The sequence below is a fragment of the Rattus rattus genome, chromosome 13 (genome assembly GCF_011064425.1).
Source record: "Rattus rattus isolate New Zealand chromosome 13, Rrattus_CSIRO_v1, whole genome shotgun sequence".
NCBI classification, from domain to species: Eukaryota; Metazoa; Chordata; class Mammalia; order Rodentia; family Muridae; genus Rattus; species Rattus rattus.
The window spans coordinates 11,307,998-11,326,238 of record NC_046166.1 but is presented as its reverse complement, the minus strand read 5'-3'; the positions used below and the strand labels follow the sequence as shown (position 1 = coordinate 11,326,238).

The window sequence follows — 18,241 nt, the reverse complement described above, 5'->3', positions numbered from 1 at the left end:
CTTGCCAAAGCTAAGAGTACCAGACAAGGCTTTAAGACATGGCTGTTCATTCGTGAATACTCACATTTGAAAGATGTAGACTTATTAAAAAATAACCTATGAAGGTCTCTACCTTCAGGACCATAGGAGAGCCAAGTTGACCATTAGATGCTTTTCATACTTCTTATTATGTAAGAGACTTAATTATATTTAAGATGTAATTATAATATTTAATAATTCTGAAATATTTAGTACAGTATCTTATGTATTATTAAAGTAAGAGGTTAATAGATTAAGAAGCAGAAGCCACAGAAAATAAATATGGACTATGTCAAGGCTGTGTGACATCCTTTTTTTATGTCATTTCTCCTTTTCCAGAACTTGAAGACATGATAAAGTAGAGAATTAGTTTTCCCCTAACCTGATTTGTATGGTATAGAATTTAGGAGTGGGGCTTTATTTTTTTTTCTTAAGAAAGCAGAGCACTTTAGAGTATTCTTATAGCTGGCCCTGACTGGTCCAATTTGTCTGTGTAGATAATATGGGAGGGTTTCTCCTCTGCCCACATCTCCTGTCTGAGGACCATGACCCACATGGGAAAAGCTTATATCTGTTTCAAGGGTGGAAGAATAAGGGTCCAGTACTCTTCTTTCGGTTTCCAGAAACTGAGATCTTTATTATGAAAACCAGCCTCCTCAGATTGTCCTGACTTACCCAATGTTCTTTTCTTCATGAAGTTCCAGAAATCAAAGGGAACACTGAAATACTGTAGGTAAGGCCAGGAAGTGCAAACATCAGGAAAGTTGTGAGGAAGGAGTGAAGTCAGGGAGACACCTAAGTGTTGGACATGTCCTTGAGAGAAAGGAACACACAGACCTTACAAAGGACATACACTGAGAAGTCAAACTAGGGATCCCATGAGAGGAGGCATGCAGATGGGAAGGTGATCTGAGGCCAGAGGGAACACAGAGATGAGAAAAGCAAAGGAGCCAGATGGCCTGAGAGATGACTCCCATAATGCAATGTGTGTTATGGCCCAATTCTCCCCAAGAGCTTTGCAAGAACTCAATCTTTTAAAGAAAATTGATTCACTAACCAAAAGCTGGAATTGCTGCCCAGTCTGTCCTCTTACTGTCTACTGATTGGTATTAGTGGACACCGGATATACACAGGATAAAGAGGGCATGGTCTGTCCCCATCAATATCTGAGAAAAGTTCCCGAACAACTGTGCATGCCATACGCAGAATTTAACACCTGGCTGTCGCACACCCAGAAACAGAGTACACCTCATCCCAGAGAATAAGAGCATTAGGAGCAGACACGTTTTATTATTAAACAACTTTAATCCAAATGCTGATTATTATTTGCAGTGTCTGAAGGCACAAAATATACCTAAAATGTATGGAAGAGTCTAAACAGTTATAAATCCACAGAGCAAAGCATGAAAAAGATACATTCTGAGCTGACACAGATATCTGAGTTGGGAAGAATTTGGCTATTGTTGTCTCCCCCTAGAGAACTTGCTGGAATATCAATCATTTCCCTCAATAAAGGGTGGGGGGAAAAAGACATAAATATGGTGACTAAACACTGTGAGGTGTTACAAATGTCCAGAAACATATTTTTCCTAAAGATTCTCTCTTTCTTCTTTCTTTCTCTCTACCTCTCATTACACACACACACACACACATACACACACACACACACACATACACACACACACACACACACACATACACACACACACACATACACACACAGACGTCTCTTTCTCCTAACCAAAGACATCCATCACCCACGGTATACCAAAGACACCAGGTCATCTTTGGGATACAGACAGGTGCAAGATAAGGCAGTGAGACCAGAGTTTGAATTTTAAAATGGAGATTATATGTATGAAAAATTAATCCTCCAGTTCAAATTGCCCAACATGTTAATGAAAGGAAAGCAAAGCCTACACATCCTTAGGGTGATGGAAGGGTAATGGCTTTGCCATGTATACCTGCCTCCAAGCTCTATACACTGACTGGAGAAATGGGAACAGACCAGTCCAGTAATACTAGCATCATGGCAAACACAGCATAACAAGAAACACTTTCTTCATCTGGTGCTTTTAGCTGACTGTGTAATTTAGTCATTCCTTCCTCCTCACTACCATCATTATGGATTTGGGGAAGTAAATTCACCTTGAGTCAGTTATCACCCTCATGGGTATATATCTTTCAACTTAACTCTACATGAGCATAGATAGAATCAGCAATTGATAGGACTTTATATTTCTCCAAGATCTCAACACCTCAATTTGTGATGGCGGTTGAGCCCCATACCCTTGAAGCTGGATGGGGTTCATGTTCTACATCCCAGCAATGTAGGGGATTAGAGACACTTCGGTCTTCAACAGGGGAGGAAGGGACTTTTAGTGGCACAGCTTGGGTTCCTCTTGATGGATCATTCCCAGTTCTACAGTTTAGTTACCCCACAAAGGGCAATATAGAGAGGTAAGGTCCCTAGGTTAGCCTTGTTTTATGAAACAGGACTTCCCAGCAAATTCACCATCTCAGAGGTTGTCAGATGCCCCCAGTTTGAAGGATCCCTGCTGTGGGCTGGTTCATTTAATCTCCTGGTGGAGAAAAGGCAGTAAAGTCTGAAGAAGGGACTTGTGCCAAGATCTGGTCCTGGTTAGCTGATATCATAAAGAGCTAAAGGCTTTAAGGACTCCCGATAGCTTCATTAGGGCAGAGGGGAGTACTTTGTTTTAAACATTATACAGCTATGCTTCTCCAAAAGTCAAGCTTCTTCTCTATGTGGTTCCTCTTGTTTATCCCCAGTCTGCCAGTCACCTGGAGACACTTCCGCCCTTCCATCAACTCTACTGCATAGAAACCTTTACCTGGGACCATGATGCTCCTATTCTCTGTGTCTGTAACCCTTCCTTTCTCTCACTCAGAGCTGTGAATCCTAATCCAAGCAAACAGTCTTTACCTGGATTCACATCCTTCCATCCCTTAGCCTCTCGCCAAAGATGTCCCAACCAGGTCGTACCTCTTACTCGATGGGGTCTGCCCTCCTTTTCTACAGTCTCCTACTAGTTGATTCTTTTGAGTAGAAAAAGAGTTAAAAAAAAAAAGAGACCAACAATATGCTGTTCAAACACATTGGTATCAAAGCCTCAGAGATTGTGACCTCAATATGGGCATCTTTTCTGAGGCCCTGGGGACACTTGCATGCTACACACTGTGACACACAGTGACCTTACCATCTTGAGCCTGATTGTCTAGGACCATGTCTAGGGCAGGTTGCCCTACAGCTCAGGGAACAGATGGGCCCACCCAACATGGGCTCCAGACTCAGACACATTCTGAATCTACCCAAGGACACTGAAGGAGGAATGAGGGACTCGTAAGAAAAGGACAAGAGGGAACGCTGTGTGTACAGCAGCAAGCAGCATTCGGGGCTCCTCCATGTCTTCCTTCTCCTCAGCAGCCAGGAGCTTCTTCTCTGATGGTTCTTCCTGCCCTCAGAAAAGCCCAGGAACAGGGGCTCCTTTGGCACTTCAGAATGATCACAAGTAATTTGCCTTTTTTATTCATATAGAACAAAATTTACAAAGTCATTCATACAGTTTTTGTTTTGTTTTGTTTTTTTTACTGACTTCGAAAATTGGGAATATTCAAAATACACTTTTACCCCACTCCATTCTGTCATTATTTACACGTATGTACAAGAAAAATGAAAGAGTCTGTGTGTGTGTGTGTGTGTGTGTGTGTGTGTGTGTGTGTGTGTGTGTGTGTGTGTGGTCTGTGTTGTCATTTTCTTGTATTAAAAAAGCTCTGCTGGTCGGGTAGGTGGGTGGGTGGGCGGGAGGGCAGGCGACACAGTCAGATGGAGGTGCCATGAGAGGTGTCCAGAGCCTCTGGAAGGACGCCTCCAGGCACGGGCTGGAAAGACATAGGGATGGGGGTCTTCACTGGACTCTGTCGAAACAGTCCCCCATTGGGCGACCTGTGTTTGCACTGAATTGAGGGCATGGTGGCTGAGCTGCTCAGCGGCAGTGGCAGGTTGCTGCTGGGCCCTGACGACAGTGTCCGGCTGGTGCCATGGCTGCTCTGCTCAGGCAGAAAGGTGCTGACTGAGAGCTGGGTATTCTGGTACTCCCTCGTGGGCTCCAAAGCTTGGCTTGGAGCCAGGCCCCCCATCTCCAGGGCAGAAAGCTCAATGGATGCTGGGGAAATTTGCTTGTGAGCAATGTCTTCATCCATGAGGCTGTTGATGCGCCGGTGCACCTGTTCCAGATTCACTTCTTTGTCCTGGAGAGAGAAAGTTCAGGAAGGTCAAAGGACATCCTAAGAGTGTGCTGAGGCCAGCTGGCTTCAAAATTTGGAAACCTGGAGGTACCAGGCCTACTGAGCTTGCCATACAGAGTTTCCCCTATTGCTCCCACCTTCCCTCAATCAGATGGTTAACCCTTAGCTATCTGGGGAACCCATACGCTAGAACACTAATCTATATATAGCAATGACCCAGACAGCAGGCATCAGAAGCCTCCCCCACCCCTAATGCACATGCCCAGGGGCAACCCCATAACAAGATGCTTTGAAGAGCTGTCAGACACAGGAGGAGATAAATAGAGTGCTAGGAAAATAGAGGAAATGGTCTGGATCCCCCAATGTGCTCCATGCATTTGCAGTTTGAATTCACGTCCCTCCAAGGCTTGATACTGTCACCCCTGTCTTACACGAAGGTCAGGTTTAGAATAATGTCATTGATTCATGCCACCAACCCCATGAATATTAGAGGCTCCCAGAACCTCTGGGTTCTATGTGCAAAAGCTATGGAAAAGCAACTCTGTTCTACCTGGCAGCCTACTTTTTTTCTGTGTAGAATTTTTAGTTCATCCCAGAGGGGAAATATATTCCCATCTGGTGGGACATAGGAACTTAAGTGGGGAGGAGCAGGGACAGGGAGGTGTCAAGTGGACTTATGGCTTCCCAAACAGGTAGCCTCACCCTTGACGCTGACTCACCACAGTGGGAGACATGACAGAAAACCTTTGGTTTATCTGCTGAAGGGTACAGATAAAGAATACAATGACTGTAGTAATTTTTCTCAAGTAAACTGATGCATCGTCAATGTTCAAATGAACTAAGGTGATCACTATGCTTGAGAGCTCAAGGAAGGTGTCATCTGCTTCTCTAGTCCTCCTTCATACCCCAGTGAAGTGGACAACTGTCTAGGAAACGTGCTATATCATCTCCCAAACAAGGGTAGGAGCTGCAGTACTATTTGGGACTCTGTGGGTACCAATATTTCAGGCAAGATGGTGGCTACAGCTGGCCCTTTCTGATTTCAGACTCCAAGAAAAATGCTGTGTCAAAGCTCATTTCTAAAATACAATCTTGCCAGTTTTCTGGTGCTCAAAGCATATGTCAGAGCAAGGAACAGAACCCCTGTTTATGTTGTAGGTATCTTAAAAATATCCAGAGATGTAGAAGCCTTGACATGCTTCCAAGAGGCAGAAGAAATGACCATGCAAACAGAGGTTGCCCCAGTGATTGATTGCTTTGAGCTCCTATGAGGATGAAGAACAGGGCCTCCCCATTAGGAGGCCACTTGGAACAAAGGCCATAAGCACTCCTCCTTTTACATGATGCCAACCACAAAGTCAACATTAGGAAGACTCAAGTCAGTATTTCTCACGTGGGCAAAGAACTGACGTACCCTGTAATTCACTCCTTGTGCCAGTGCCCCCTGCCTTGTGGGAAAGTAAATCATTACTGTCTAAATGCCCATGACTTCACAGGTGGCACGCTGTTCTTTGCTTCTGCTAAGACACGCTCTGTGGTTTCCAGATCATCTCCCAAGGCAAGAAAACTGGCAATTTCCTTAAGACAATGAAGTACTCATTTCAGGCTAGGAAGACACTGAATAACAGGGAGCACACTGGTCAGAGGGTGAGGGAACACTATGGCAATTGGCTTGGTGTCATAAATGGAAATGACGTTGGAAGTAATTGAATAGTCACTGAAAAACACCCATGATGCCAGCGATCTACAGGGGTATAACTGAGCTCATCAGTGCCTGGAAGCTACTTCGAAAATAAGAATACCTCTGAGTAGCAAATGCCATAGGAAAAGGGTAGGGAAATGGGTGGAGGTGTTATCCTCTGTTTTGCCTAGCTCCAGACCATTCTTAACGTTCCTTTGTCAGCTCCTTCCAAACTGTAAAGAGCTGTAGATGCTCCTCAACTTACAATGTTAAATCCTAACAGTCTCACTGCAAATTGAAAATACCATGAGTCAACAATGTAAATGCCTTGACTACCAGGCGTCCTCACTTAGCAACAATGGCATGGAGGATTGGTACTCTCCGCTGGTACTCGGCCGCTGGCTAGGAGGGTGGCTCTCACCACAGAGTACTTGCCCAAGAAAAGACTGAAACTCTGAAGAATTAATTTCTGCTGATTGCATGTTGCTTTTGTACCATGGTAAAGGCGAAACATCATAGTTGAACCACAGAAATTAAGAATAATCTGTAGATATAGTAAACCAAATTCAAGTTATTTGTTTAATTATTTTATAATGTGGTTGAGGTAGCTCTGTAAAAATTCTCCTTAATGTATAACTTATCTGTTTTTGAGGAATTTTTTTCTTTATATAAAAGAAAACCTTTTTCTTTCTTCATATAAAATTTTTATAGTATTATTTCATACTTAATATTTGAGGCTTTAGTATCTTGAACTCTATCACTATTGGCAACTTCTTAAATAATCTACAGTTCATTTGGTTTTGGGAGTTTTGTGGAAATGGCTATCTTCATTTTATAATAGTGTGGCGGTGGCAGGTAACACTTCCCACCGAACAGACAGACTCAGACAGAGAATGGTTGGAGTATCATCCCAGTTTTGCCATTCCCAGTGTTCTGTTATGTGGCCTCAGGGCCTGGGCATCAGGACAAAGTCTGGCCCTGCTCATCAAGAAACTTATTCCTTCAGCCTTTCACAGTTGCAATGGTCTCCTCTGCTGCTCTGGCTATGGGATATGACCCCTTTGTCTGCCCTAACCAAAGTCAGTGCCACAACTCAGCTGGTGAAGGTATTTACACCACCATCTTCATCCCCAAAAAATGTACAAAGGCACAAGGAAGGCTATAAGGTAGAGACATTGAGATAGAGTTTCAGGGGCTTTCAGGGTTTGAGGCAACAATATTCTCTCCTTTGCAGCCAGCAAAACTTTAGAATTCTAGATGAGCCGGGTACCCTCATTAGAGCCTATGGTTTCCATAGAAAGAATGCTATCCAGTGATGTTTCTGAGTCCCCTTCAAAGAACTGCTTAATTGCATAAGCAACTTTTTCTCCTTTCTGTTTTCTCTTCGGCACTGTAAGAGACCCATTTGGAGTGGCAGTAAATTAAGTTGCACCATGGACTAATTTGCAACAGGCTGGAAGCAAGTTGTCTTGGTTTCAGATCTGTTTACTCTGGATTCTGAGCAGCTATAGGGAAAGTCCAGACCGGTTACTAAGCAGCATCTAAGTCCTGGCCCAGGCAGCTGATCAGAAGGTGTGTTCAGTCTTTCAGGCATTGGAGAGAAAGGATAGCTTCCTGTATAAGAATGCCCTAGGGATTTAGGAATTTGAGAATCTCTTATAAAGAGACAATACTTTGTACTCAGTGCCAGAGAACAAATATAGCTTAGTGGGGTGTTCCAACCAAAGTCCTGTGGAGAAAAGAATATGAACAGGGGTGGGAGGGAGAGGCCTTTTAGTTCAATGCCTTCAGCACTGACATCCAACACCCAAATGGGAAACAGTGGTGGTCTGGGGTAAAAGTAGGACACAGGTAATAACTTAGCCTTTAATGCGGCTGTGAGGTCATGCACCATCAAAGTACTTAGGATAAAGACTCACCCAAGGAATGGATACTTCCTTTTGCTTTTATTTATATGCTGAGAATTTCATATAATATATTTTGATCATAATCTTTCCCCTTCCCCAACTCCTCCGAGATCTTCCCTCACCTCAAGACCTACCCAACCTTCAAGTTCTATCTAAAAAAAAAAAAAATTAAAAAATCAAAAAGAATAAAAAAATCAAAATAAAAACAACAAAATCACATAAGAACACAGCAGAGAGCACGTTTTATTTTTCCAATCAAACCCTAATAGCATTAAAAAATAATAGCCCATGATATGATAAATAGGGTTACATAAAATTAAAAAGCTCTGCAGGTGCACACACATGCGTGCACCACCACTACCACCACCACGGTCAGCAACAACAGCTAAAACGTCAAGTCTGATTTGTGTTGCCTTGCTCTTCCTGTATATCTGATGGAAAGATCTTGAATAGTTTCTTAACCTAGTGTATTTTTTTTTCCCTGCCACAAATTAAGGATGGATGAATCAGTTGCAAGGAGTGTGAAGCCGTGCAGTGCAAATCAACTCCCAATTGTGGTTATCTATTAGCCTTTAACCTCTCCGTGTCAGGATGCACAGAACATGTTCACACCAATTGAACACATTTTCCAGACAGAGCTTCCCATGCCAAACGGCTGTCAAGAATCCAGCTTTCTTAAATCAGTAGGACCTCTTTCTATTCAAATTCCATTATCCCAGGAGCTCTAGGAGAAGAGGGCCCCATCAGAAGTCTCCTGCACTGGTTGGCTAACTCTATGAAAAAAGGAGCAGAGCTACTCTAAATGCAGCCTGACCTCCCTGGGAAATGAATGCAGCCTGCCTCAGAGTCTTTACTCCTTAAGCTGCCCATGCCTGCTGCTTAGTCTAAAAGCCAGCACTAAGGGGCAAGAAGGGCAAAACCACCATGTTTGGGGTCTTTGAAGATGTATTCTCTGGTATCACCTGGGGCTACAGATTTAGCACATGCAAGGTCATGTCCATGGCCAAGGAAAGAAGAAGTCATCAGCGTAAGCAGGGAAAGTGGCAAGAGTGATTTCAATAACAATCCTTCCTTCTGACAAAATGATGTATTCTATGATGTTATGCAAATGAAATAATGGGCTTTTTTATGTGAACTACATCAGTTTACATCCTCATTATTCCAAGGCTTCAGTGTTCAGCCAGGTAATGACAGTTGTGAAAGAGACCTGGGAACTTAGGGCTGCCTTCATTAATCTACCACAGGTAAGTGACCTAGTCAAACTTCCTGAATACGACCTAGGATTCATTGACTGCATTTACCTACAAACTGCCTAGATTCCAGCTCTGAATTCCTCATACCATGTTAAGCGTGATGACAAATGCAGAAACAGAGGTTACCAGAGGACCTCTCTCAGGCAGAGATAGAGTTCTGTAATTAAGCCGCTGTTCACCACTGTGGAAATAATACAGTATATTGAAAAACGGTAATTAACTAAACTATCATCTGTGTAACAGCTTGTTACATGTGGGACTCATTAGAACTGACTTTGTTTGGAATCCAACAGTTCCTACTTAAGGTAAGCAGGAACAAAACTAGGGCTTAGGGACTTCCTGCCTGACCCGGATGATTGTTGGAAGCATCCTCCAAGTACCATTGAGACCCACCAGGTAGTAATTGAACCCCAATGGACAGGAATAACACCATCCTCTTCAAGTGTGCTAACAATTGGGTTTGGGTCTGGGTGTTGTGATTGTATGAAAACAAAGAGGTTGAATTGCAAGACAAGAAAATGAGGCCAGGGGCTGATTGGTCACTCATTAAAGCATTGTGGGACAGTGTCCAATCACCTCCCTCACAAGTATTTCTTGGCAGGGAAATGAGAGGGAACAAAAAAGCACTTTACCCAACAGATGGGAATGGCAGGACCCAAAGGAAAGAGCTGAGACTCTCCCAGTGGAGAGATAATGCTCAAGGTGACCCATGGAGTGCAGCACTGAGAACAGTACCCATGTCCACCTAGATCCAACGCTGGTGTTCTTTCCTACCACACCAGGCTCACCTTCCTCACCATGGAAGGTTCTTGCACACCTTGATAGAAAAAGGATGGGCAGTTTTAATCCTTGGTAAGCTATCAGAAACAAATGCGGAGACTGAAAACTATAGTTTTCTAGATCTTCTTACTATGACCCAATGGAAGTTCCAGAATTAATCATCTCTAATAATGCAGCCAGAATTGAAAGTCATTGATCCAGCTGCAATGATTATACAACAATTTAACATTTAATAACATTTCCTTTATAGGAGGCCAGACTGGTTCGTTCATTCAATAAGTACATTTGAGCTCCTACGACCAGATGAGCTAATGTTCTTGGTAAAACATTCATCTCTGGTTCCTGGCATATAGAAAATGTTCGATACCTCAATTATATTCATCACCCCCTAACAAGAGCTCCTGTGTTCCGGAGAGTGGGCAAAGCAATTCAGATGCAGAAGTAAGGAGGTATTGCAGGCCTTGAAGCAGAAGAGGTAAAAAGTTACCAATAAGAAAGGAGACGGGCAATGGTCACAGGCAAAGAAGGCTTCATCAGGGACCTGGTTCTAGGATACTCAACCGTGTACAGGTGTTCAATGCCTTCTTACTGGCACTGGACTAACTGCTGTAATGCACTAAACTGTCTGACAGCTAGTATCAATTTTTAACAGAAGAAATAAGCCAGGGTTAAAGAATGCTTTCCTAGAATCTGACCCAAGGAAAAAAAAATGAGTCTCATCCCTTATTTTTAAAAATGTTCCAGAAGATGCTATGTAGAAATTAATGACCCTGTACATCTCGAGAAAGCCCAGTGTCCTTGCCCTGTGACAAGCCCACTGATAGGAGGTAGTGGGTAGAGGGATGCAGATGATTACACATATGCCAGCCTTGTTTTCTGTCATTTCTGAGTTGTAATAAGGAAGCCTTCCTTAAATGTTGTTGACAAGGGTTAAGAAGAGAGTGTGCAATTTGTATAGCAAAGGAGTGGAGGTAAAGCAGGGTATGAAATTAAAGAGAAACCTCCTAGTCTTTATTCACCCCTAGGGAGGGCATCCACCCAGATGCTGCTCCCTAGGTCAGAAGAAAGGGGTTACTGCTACACTGTCCCTCTCTGCCCTCCATCAGCCCCTGTCAGCTATGGTGCAGGGCCAGCAAGACAGGGAGAAGCCAGAATTCCAACTCGCAGCCCAGTGATGGATGAGTCATCCTTCACTCCTCGTGTCAGCTCCCATTTTTGCAGTTCTCATCTGTATTTCATGAATATTTCATCCTCAGAGCAACGATTCCACATCCCCCATAAATCTAGCGGGTGGCTCTTAGCTGCATCCCCGAGAGCTTGGTGCACTCACCTGCATTGGATAACTACATAATTGTCTGATTCCTTCGAAAAAATATGAGCTCGAATGCACATGAATATTAAGAGGTTGATTGCACATTACTACTCTTCCCCCCAAAAGGTGTCTAAACTCCGAAGACATTGCAGCACAACCCATTAAACACACTTGGGCTCCACCCGAAGGCAGGTTTTCAGCTCTAAAGAAATATAGCCGGCATCCCAAAACGAAACATTCCAAGAGTTTCCAGATAGCCTCATCTAATTGTAATGCTGCTCCATAAAACATGGGCCGCAGCAAGGTGAAGGGGATCTAAATTAAATACCTTCATTATTTCACCTCAGCTTTACAGATATAATTCTAAAATATTACCATTTCAGGTTCATCCTCTGCTCCTAGAGGACAGGCTCATACCCCTCACCCTAGCATTTAGACACAGGAAGGGGACCCCATCCTCTGCCTTCAGACTCTTCTACTGGCTTCTCCTTCAGGCTCTTACTTCCTGTTAACCCTTTGTTTACCTTGTCCAAAATACAACTTTCCCAGCTCATCTCCAGCTCAATGACTTCTACCGATTTCTCAGCTTTCCACACTAACATCCTCAAGCCCCAATAATCTTCACTAACCACTACTCACCCTAACACCATGGCCCTACTATGTGCTGGATAGGATGGGGCCCCTCTGTGGCTCTTACTGCTTATGGAGGAACAGCCCAATATACAGGATGGAGGATGGTGAGCTACGCTGGCTGCAGTTGCCCTAAAGGTGAGAAGTATCCTGGGAGGGAGAAGACAGTCATGCAGACAAGATTGCAAGGAAGCAAAGGAGGAATGTGGGATAAACTTCAACTGGAAGTTGGGGACCTATAGAAACCGGGGAAAGGTTCTCATGTAGCCCATTTGAATAGGAGGGGAAGGTGGAGAGCAGCTACTGTGCTGCCCCATGGTCTTCTGCATTCTCCTGGACTGACAGCCAGGCAAGGAGGCCCACACTGTGGAAGCACAAGCTGGAAGTGTACTCCCCTATATCGGAGGATGCAGATTTATGCAGACGTGAGAAAGTAGGAAAAGGTGCTGGCAAGAAAGAGGCAAACAGTGTGTTCTTCCCAAGCAAGTCATCCTCTGTCTTCTCCTTTTGCTTGCACCTTCCAATTTTGTCTCTGTATCTATCTCGCTCTCTCTGACTCTGTCTGTCTCTCTCACCCCCTCTCTCTTCTTTCTCTCCTATCTCTCTTTTCTCTCTCTCTTCTCTCTTCTTCTTCTTCTTCTTCTTCCTCTTCCTCCTCCTCCTTCTTCTTCTCTCTCTCTCTCTCTCTCTCTCTCTCTCTCTCTCTCTCTCTCTCTCTCTCTCTCCTCCCCCTCTCTCTCTTTCTGTTTCCCTCCCTCTCTAATTCTGTGTGACCACAACACTAGGGGCTCTAAAGGGATAAAAATGAAAGCAGACAAGGCCTCCCAGTTCAAAAACCACAATGAACTCAATCCCATGTCCCTGCTCACATCAGCCAAGAGACACAGATCCATGTCACTGAAATGTACTTGTAAAACAAACAATCCTCCTTTGCTCCTGACATATGGAAAATTGTACAGGGGGAAATTAAGAGGCTGACTGAGGACAAAGCCGTGACCTCAAACAAAACCACACAGGCAGGAATGCAATGGCTGAATCAATGACTCCTTTGCCTGTCCTGTCTTCCCTGTACCTATTCAGAGGAGCTCTGGGACCACCCAACCTGTCTGACTGAAGATGTTCTCATAAGTAAAGATGTAGGGTTGTGACTGTAGGCAAGGTGTCCTGTGTTTGGTGTCCAGAGAACTGATAGGATTCCACAGTTGCAGAAAACACTGGGGGCTTTGCTTATCTGCTCAATAGGAAGTCTGGTCCTTTCTGAAACTTTTTAAAAAATGTAACCATTTCCAAACTTAACAAAATACAACTTGGAATAGAGTCATTAACTGCTCTTTTCAGTGAGTTTTCCTTAAACTTCCCATCTTTCCCTCCTATACTTTAGGATTGTCAGGAAAGCCATTAGGGTAAAAACAGACTTTCTTCCCTCCTTCCCTTCCTCCTTTTGTTCGTTCGTTCGTTCCTTCCTTCCCTCCCTCTCTCCCTCCCTCCCTCCTTTTCCTTCCATGGAGATTTAGGAAGGCCTGAGGGGAAGACAGATGATGTCAGGAGGACACTTTGGTGCTGACTCAGCAGTACCAGCCATCCACAGGAAAAGCACCAAGCTTACTGCCTGAAATGTGAGTGGTGAGTCTAAGGGGCAGGGGATCATCATTGCCTTCCTCCTCAGGGACTCCCTTGTGGATTGATGGATGAGGGAACAGTCAGCCGATCATGGCCGATCTCAGAAACAGGTGCCAGGCTGAGCTGGTGCCGCTGTGCAATGGTAGCAGTTCTCAGCTCCAACCAGGCTAAGTGACATCATCCCGCTCTGCCCTCTCCTGCCTGCTTGTATTTCCTCCCTGGTTTATTTTGCTTTTCTCCTTGACCTCCCAGCTCTGAAGCCAATCAATGAACTTGTGTGTCACCTTGGCCTCCAGTAAAAATGAAACAAGGGATATCAGGCAAAATTCTGAATCAGGACTGCCTTTAGACACAATGCCAGTTGCTTTTATGACTTCCTAGTTAAGATTTATCTCCAGGATCTCTGCAGAATTTCTAAGCTGAAGTCTGATTGTAGATGAAGCCAGAGTGTATGCAACAAGCAGTGACTAGAAATGGACGAAGAGCCTAGGCTTTCTCATAGATGCCTATGTGTATGTTTCTGTGGGCGGAGGATCAGCACAAAGTGGCACTTTTGGACACCTCTTTTAGGGGAACTACCTTAAAGGAGTTCATTTCAAAAACAAAATCAGAAAGTGGCCTTGAAGAACAAACAACCCAATAGGATGCACATGTCAAGGGACAGAATCAGCACTGGTTGGTGTCCCAAAGTGAGCGAAGTACCCAGAAGCTAGAATCTGGACAGAGCATCAGTATGTCCCATGGTGGCAAGGCTACACCTTGTGAAAACAAGGGCGAGAGGAAAGGCAGTGCGACAAGGGACTCAGGGAAGCCTTCCTGGGGTCACTGGGCCTACTGCTCTGTGTGAGACGCCAAAGAGAACCAAGAAGGAATGCGGGCTCCTCTCTTACCCTACAGGTGGTCTCTCCAGGTCAGGGTGGAAGCACATGAGCGGGGCAGGGTGGGGAAGGGCTCTCTGGTGCTGCCCATGCTGTACCTGCTCTATAGATAAATACAGGACTTTAGTGCCCTTGGCCGGTCCTTTGGCACTTTGTTCAAACATGTAAACATCCCTTACATTTTCTCTATTTATTTAAAAACAAAATGAAGTATGACATATTCCCCCAATATCAAGGCTGCTGTGTCCAGACAAGATGACTCAGACAAATACCATCTGGAAGAAAACCACCCACCCAATAAATGGCCCAGAGAGACACCCTGCCACTGGACATGGCAAGGCTATGAAGATACCAACCTCTTTGGGGGTCTCCTGGTGGCACCGGTTGCTGTTCCACCATAATTCTAGAGCAGCCACGAGGCAGGCGAGAAGGAGGCCAATGGCCAAAATGCAGAAGACCCCAGCGAAGCTGTGCAGCTTAAGGGATTTACCATCAGTCTGTGCACTGGAATGGCTGGTGAGGTCGCAGCGGCCTGTGTGTGGCCACCACTTCTGCTTGAGCACATCCAGGTCCCCTGTGTCTTGCAGCTCCAGGATCCTGCAAGACACAACACAGGTGAGCCATAGCCATTGACTTCCTCAGCTTAGCTATCTGGCCCCATCACTGGCCTGCCGTGCTTACTATCATCATAGCAAGTCTCAGAGTCCACAGTGTGCTCTACACACTGCCTGCACACAGACTGCTTTTCTGGGAACATATAATGATATGTTTTTCCTCTCCCTCCTCAACCAGTGGCTCAGTGATGAAGCTTATTAGGCTCCTCACGTGGATTGTAGAGAGAGTTCTCAGGATAAACTTGGGACACACAGAAAAGAGTAAGGCAAACCCCAGAATGCACACCTAGCATCTTCACAGTCATAAAACTGCTGTCAGTCAAAGGTTAACATCTGAAAGTCACACATCTTGAACTCCAGGGTCTGGAATCCAAAATACTTCAAAATCTGAAACTTTTTGAGTATCTATATAGTACCACAAATGGAAAATTCCACATCCATTCTCTTATATATCAATAAAATAAACTTTGTTTATGCAGAAACTTATTTAAAACATTATATAAGATTACATAAGGCTATATGTATATAATACATATGAAACATAAATGAATTTCATATTTATACTTAAGCCCCATAAAATCCAAAATCTTAAAACATTTGGAATTTGGAAAATAGAAATTCTACTTTTCTATCTTATCTGTCCTAGTAGGATTCCTGTTATCCTTTCTTATTCCATTTGGTTTAAGAAGAGTCTGCATTGAATGATGCTCAATGCTGCTAAGCTTATTGTCTAAAGATACAAACACCAGCCCTAAAACAATGAGGCCTACAGTGTAACGACATTAGTTGTGGCAAACAGGAGGAAATGAAATAGAAGTGCCAGGAAGCCACATATGTCAGGGGTTCTAAGCTGGATGCTTAAAGAGGAGTTTATGAGGAGACAAAGGCAAAGTGAAACTAAAGGAAGATGAACCATGAAGTGGCTTGCGGTCGTCTAGTTGTCTCTGATGCAGCGTGTAGCTATACTCTTACAAGATCTTTCTGAATCCTTAATGCCAACCTCTGGAATTGATTTCCATTGTGTTATTTTACAGAGAAGGAGATCAAGGCACGGAGAGGTGAAATACCTTCCCATGGTCACTTTGAGGTTGATATCAACTGATATAGGAATATGTGTCAATATTCTGTCTGGTACAAAGGGATCATTGTAATTAAGCAACTACGACAGAGAAGTAGAGAGGAGAGTGAGGAAGAGTGAGGCATAGGATGAAGACAGTGAAATGGGCAGTCTGAGGTGCGATCTCTACCCAAGGTGAGTAAGGGAGTCTGAGTGCATAATGGTAGGACAATTCCTCATGGTGGCAGCTAGTATCATGTGGTGTTTTGTGACTTCTTGGGCTCTACACAATGAACCAGCCAGATATAACTGGTAGTTTCCAGATTCAAAGTAGGGAAGCCTTTCTATTTGAAGAGTAGTCCTTGAGTCTAGTCCATGGAGATGTATTTAGCTCATAATTCAGTGACTTCCTTGAGCTCTGGGTATGCGCAGTTAGTGAGCAGCAAAAGTTCAATTGGATAGTTGTGTAGTCTCTGCCCTGGATCTAAATCTACAGGTCTGAGTCTGGACCAGCATACCATACATGGGTCTACATCTTAAGAACAAAAAGGGCACCAGCCTGAGAGTACCCCTGGATGTGTCTGTATCATGGATCCATCCTGTAGTAGCCCCTTACTATCAGGGAAGGACCTGGCTAAGAACAGAGTAGGATTTGACCTCATCTGTGTGTTATTAGATGAGGGCCAAGTTCCACTTAGCCTCACAGATCCATGGTTCCCATTTTACTGAATAGAGTAGCAACTTTCCATGTTTTTCCATGTGCAAGCTTAGTAGATATCAAAACAAAAGCTACTTGTTAGCAGATATTTATTCTGTCAACGAATGTGTGAATGTATTGTTGAATAATGAAAACAAACTGAAGATTAAAGGGCCCTCGTGAAACTATAAAAATATCCAGCAAATAATTCAGGGCAATGATAATCCCAAAAGGCTTAGAATGTGACCATGCCCAGAACACGACAGGATTTACAGGTACATTTGTGTATTTTGTTGCTGTTTTTGGAATGTCCCTGAAAATCACACCTCTCTGTAATTGTGTGTGGCATGATGAACTGAGCAGCTACAGAGTCCTTCTAACTCATGCATGGCATTACTCAGGCCAGGAAAACTGCATGTGGCCTTTGTTAAGTCTCTGGTGGCTAAGAAAAGAAGGGTGAGCTTAGTGTAAGTTACAGAGGCTGATATGCAGATGTACAGGCTGCCAGGGCTCAGGAGGAGGCTAGTGGTTGAACTCCAGAGCTTTGTATTTATAAATACAATTCTTTACTGATGGAGATTAGTTCTAATCCAGACTCTGAACCTCTTAACCCTAACCCCCTCATCATCAATATCTGAGAGTAAAGGTACCCATTTTTAGTCCATTAGGTTATAATCCAGTGAGTACAGTAACAGCATCCATAAAAGCTAGTTAGTAGTTGCGTGGTCAGATGGCCACAATCATCAACTTCTTCTTAGGTCACTCTTTGCAAGAGCTACCTCTTACTGAGAGAACACTGTAGGGGCAAATCATTCATACTGCTTCATCTGCCTAACTGCATGCAGGGCAACACTTAATATATCTGTTTTATTTCCTGAAGGCCTCAGCACAGAATCTACCTGATTTGCCCAAAGCTGTAATTAGAAAGGATCAATGGTCTTCTTCAGCTCTGGGCCATTAGTGATCTGGGAGGCCATGCTCTTTCTGTAACAACTTGCTATTATCCAAAGGTCAAGTTCTGGCCTGGGAGATACTAAGACCTGGGACAGACTGTTGGGCCTGATCTCTTCACACTTTCTGTCTAGGGAATGGTTCTGATGCCTTGATTGGGAATCTGCATGTGAACACTGAAGGTCCAGTTCCCAAATGGTTCTTGATCAATCAAGAAAGTTGCTAGTGGCCAATGAACTGGGCAGAATAGGCAGGACATCCAGTTTTCCTGCAGGCAGGCTAGCAGATGCAGGAAAGGAAAAGGATTAGCCAGGATGCAGAGGGAGAAAAGCACCAGCCATGTCAGTAGAGTGTAGTGCCTATTGGCCAATTTCCCTACTGAGTCTAAGGAAGCAGGCAGGAGGTTAGAAATATAACTAAGCTGAGCATAGATTTAGGGTGCTAAGCTAGGAGTGAAAAGAAGGGTGCAGTAGCCGGGGAAGCTTAGAAGAGTTCAACCATTAAGCTAAAGCAATATAAAATAAGCTACTGTGTGTGTGTGTGTGTGTGTGTGTGTGTGTGTGTGTGTGTGTGTGTG

General features: G+C 44.0%; 1 protein-coding gene across 1 annotated transcript in view; it reads right to left on the bottom strand.

Annotated features, from left to right (window-relative positions):
• Positions 1-3,830: 3,830 nt before the first annotated feature.
• Grid1 (glutamate ionotropic receptor delta type subunit 1) overlaps positions 3,831-18,241 on the bottom strand; it is a 731,950-nt gene continuing 717,539 nt past the window's right edge. The window contains exons 15-16 of the mRNA XM_032919192.1: positions 14,702-14,942; positions 3,831-4,287 (exon numbers count right to left, since the gene is read on the bottom strand). Coding sequence (XP_032775083.1) covers positions 3,859-4,287; positions 14,702-14,942 — 670 coding nt within the window. The 3' untranslated portion in view covers positions 3,831-3,858. The remainder of the gene's footprint in view (positions 4,288-14,701; positions 14,943-18,241) is intronic.